This window comes from Octopus bimaculoides, chromosome 1 (assembly GCF_001194135.2).
Source record: "Octopus bimaculoides isolate UCB-OBI-ISO-001 chromosome 1, ASM119413v2, whole genome shotgun sequence".
Classification (NCBI taxonomy): domain Eukaryota; kingdom Metazoa; phylum Mollusca; class Cephalopoda; order Octopoda; family Octopodidae; genus Octopus; species Octopus bimaculoides.
Genome location: NC_068981.1, coordinates 125,820,507 through 125,824,906, shown reverse-complemented (window position 1 = coordinate 125,824,906; position 4,400 = coordinate 125,820,507). Strand labels below are relative to the sequence as shown.

The following is a 4,400-nucleotide window of genomic DNA, read 5'->3' as shown; positions in this document are numbered from 1 at the left end:
TATATATATATATATATATATATATATATTTGTATTTAATATGCTGAATGCATTCACAAAGTGTTTTCCCCACAACCACATAGTGTAATTATATTATTTTAAAACAAAAACAATAAAAATGTTATACTGGAATTAAAATAAAGGAAACTATATTATGATGGTTTCCTGCTTAAGCAGGATGCATGAGAAGAATAGAAACTAGGTTATGGACTAGTTCTCCAAGAACCTCTCCATGGAACACATATACAAATGTAGCTTAAACATTGCATACTGAAGTATCTATTCATTGCTAAGGCTTTATTATTGTATATCAGTAACAGACAGCTTTCTTGCTATGTCTGGAATATAAATTAGATTCTCAAATGAAATTTATTTCTTTATATGTTTGTTTGGAGGTTGATTAAATTCAGTGGTTTGTTAGAATCACTTAAACTACAAATTACTATGTTTATTTGACCAAACAAAAAATATTATGAAGATTATATACTTATAGAATATATACTTACTTGATCTCTGGTTTTTTATGAAATAAAGTTGCAATCTTTCCTTAAAAGACTTTTCATTTGTGAAAAATTCTACTCTAACCCTGAAAATAAAATAAATTCTATTAGTGAAAATTAAATATTCCAATATAGACTTATAAAAAATGTAATGTAGATAAAAATTTTATTACAAATATGCAATATAAACATATGATGTGAAAGATTAAAATAATTAGCTGAGAAATATATGCAAAGAAACAAGTATTTTGTAAACAAACATAATGTATAAAACTTAATTTTGGGGACGTTTTTATTTGAAATAAAAATTATTGATAATATACTAATTTCTTCCAATTAATTTTTGATGAAGTGAGAATAATCCGTTAAAATGACTGCATTTTATGATCCTAGAGATATGAAATCTAAAGTAGATCCCATTGGGGTATGTGAACTAAAAGCATTGAAGTAACAAACTAGATACTGAAAAGCCTCATATCCATCAAGAACACAACTATTTAAGCAACCTTTGTTCTCTTTACATCATTGTAGAAATGAAATAACCAAGTGGATTGTTTTCAGCTACCTGAACATAGGTCATAAATTCCTGTCTACTGCTGCAGATATTTCTTTGTCATTCATCTGACCACTGGGAATAGACATCAAATAATCTTTAATAGGGAAAAATATATTAGACTATTAAAATACCTATGAAACAAATATACCTGCAATAGACCACTTTCCTATCTAAGATTACATTTATTTTCTATCTACATTTTGCTATGAAACATGAGCTAAGCACCATCCTCTTGAGATAAGAAGGCATTTAAGGCAGCGAGTTGGCAGAAACGTTAGTACGCAGGGCGAAATGCTTAGTGGTATTCCACCCGTCGCTACGTTCTGAGTTCAAGTTCTGCTGAGGTTGACTTTGCCTTTCATCCTTTCGGGGTCGATAAATTAAGTATCAGTTACGCACTGGGGTGGATGTAATCGACTTAATCCCTTTGTCTGTCCTTGTTTGTCCCCTCTATGTTTAGCCCCTTGTGGGCAATAAAGAAATAAGAAGGCATTTAAATTACACTACATTCATAGCAGCATTACTTTTTTTCTTTGTTTTTTTTTTTCTTTCAGTTATGTGTTGTATATACTATATTTATAAGGCTTTATAGAAATGTGTGTAATGCCCATAGAAGTTATTGTGACTTTTTCTATATAATGGATAAGAGTGAAACTTGAGACCTTGCTAATATATAATTTAAAGTAAACATTGTTTCCTTAAACAGTTCCTTGATTTTATTTGTACATAAAAATGAGACTGTATGAGGCATACATCTAAAATAAGACATAAATAGGCATACAAAAATATCTCTCTAAATATATCAGTTGCTTTGTCACACATCTTATATAGAGAGTTATCAACATTCTACAATAACAATGATAATAATTACTTTTATATGGCACAAGACTGCAGATTTGAGGGGATCACAAGAATCAAAACTAATATATGTTTGGTATTTATTTTACTGATGGACAAAAGACAAAATAAAGTAGTAGCTTATTTGAAATCAGATGGTTCTGAATGGTATTTAATTCAATGCTCTGATGTTTCTGTTACCTATATATCTGAACAAATCCAAATGCCTTTACCCAGAAACAAATAAGAAATTAATATTTGAAATTCAGTGACTTTTGACTAGTCAAAAATTACCGGATGTAGAATAATTCTGTTGAAAAGATCATTAGTTTGTTCACCCTTTTCCTGTCTTCTGTATCACATGTGATACACAGGACATATTTCCTTATTGTCCATGCATCATGAATCATACACATTCCTAATTTTGACAACCACCAGAGTAACTTGGGAATTATGAAAGAAAAGCTTTATATTATTCGGAACATATGGAACAAGGGCTAACTAAAAGTCTAAAAACAAACATGGACATTTAGGGCAAACTTATGAAAATGCTTCGGACAGACAAAAGATAAATAATTACAAGCTCAAATAATCTCTGTATTGTGTTAGTTTTTGGTAAATGCTTGAATAGCTAATATAATATGAAAAATATTAAAACCAAACGACAAACTCATACTTTAATCAAGGTTCAATAATCATTTTAATTTAACACACACATATACAAAGAGGTGCAAGTTCAGCTATGTGATTAATAAATCCAGTTCAGAACCACATGATTCCATGTTCAAATCCATCTGCACAACACTTTGGGCATGTGTCTTCTACTATAAACTGAGTAGGCCAGTACCTTGAGAGTAGGATATAGTAGATGCAAACTATGACAAAATTTGTTGTATGTGTGTAAGTGTAGATGTTTCTTTCTCTCTCTCTCTCTCTCTCTCTCTCTCTCTCTCTCTATATATATATATATATATATATATATATATATATATATATATATATATATATATATGCATACATACACACACACACACACACACATATATGTATATATAGACATATATATGCATATATGGGTACAGGATGTCACAATATGAAATACAAAAACAAATGAGTTGAATACACAAACAATGAGAAAACCAAAATGAAAAACAGGACAAGTAACAGTAACATAAATAACGACCCTTCACCAGTTGTTAGCTGTCCATCTAAAATTCAATAAAAGCACAACAAATGGAAAAATCTTACAAAAATTTAACAAACAGAAAATTCGTAGCTAATTCCTCATTAGTCAACATCCAAAATATCCTTACAATTTCACATCTTTAATGTTAATGTTGTTCACTTTTGGTGGTGCCATTGGCAAAAGGCCACTGGGAATAACTAACAAATGTACAAGACAATGATGAAGACAAATACAACAAAATAAAATATACATATACATAAAAAAAAAGTTGCACAACTAGTTTGAAGTGAAATTAGATTAAGTTGTCATTTTTTAATATAATAAACATATCTTTCTACTCTACTCCAAGTATAAGAATTCGGTATTAGATAATGCTTGCATCTTGTATAACACAGACTGGTATATGTTTTATAACTCTTGCATTATGATATATGTGTTTGTGTGGATGCATGTGTGTGTTTATATAAATGGTCCCGCATATATGGAAATTACTTCATAACAAATGGCTTCAAATTTTGTCTCATTGCATGGAACCTTGTGCAAATGTCTTGTACTCTGGGGTGACCAATGACTCGTGAGTGGAATTGATAGACAGAAATATATGGTAGCATGTCTTACACATATGTAGATATCTATAAATATTATATGCTTCTGCATGTGTAAGTGAATATTAGCCTTCTCTGCCTTTGCATGAACCAAACAGTGACATTATGTCAACATTTTCTGTCCATAAATCATTCTGCAGCAAATGACAAATGAATAAAAAAAACAATCACTTGAAAAGCAGATATGGGTTAACTGCTTTGTGAGCAAGAGAAGAAAGAAATGAGAGGAAGCTATATAATAACGTTCTAATAAAAAGTGTTTGTCTAACTCATGTTAACAAGGAAAAACTACTGTAAAATGAATGTGTGTGTGTGTACACACACAGACACACATATATGAATGTATGCATTAAATATATATATATATATATATATATATAAATCAGTAAATAGTGGGGTTGTGTTAACCGCATGTGGAGAAATAATAGGAAAATGAAGAATAAGGCAGAATGCTAAATTGAAAGCATGTTTTAATAAAGATTTCTAACCGGCTTTCATTGCAAAGCAAATTTTCAAGAAGGAGAATGAAAATGTTTTTTACAAAAAAGTACAAAATGAAGAAAATAATATATAAAAAAAATAATATATAAAAAAATAACTATACCAATACATTATATTGTTTTTGAGCTTTTGAAGTTCAATGGTAGTTCATGTATATAATCGTTGGAAAAATAAGGATGCATGAGAATTGAGAGTTGTGTTAGGTTTAAAAAAAA

The 4,400-nt window shown here is 29.6% G+C and overlaps 1 protein-coding gene across 11 annotated transcripts in view; it reads right to left on the bottom strand.

Annotated features, from left to right (window-relative positions):
- The window catches only part of LOC106878725 (potassium channel subfamily T member 2), a 747,999-nt gene that overhangs the window by 177,187 nt on the left and 566,412 nt on the right, over nt 1-4,400 (bottom strand). For 10 of the 11 annotated variants that reach the window (XM_052970033.1, XM_052970046.1, XM_052970049.1 and 7 more), the window contains one exon: nt 507-586. In XM_052970033.1, the coding sequence (XP_052825993.1) occupies nt 507-586 (80 nt within the window). Of the gene's footprint in view, nt 1-506; nt 587-1,065; nt 1,115-4,400 lie in introns of those variants that run through there. The other variant, XM_052970064.1, reaches the window with a different exon arrangement.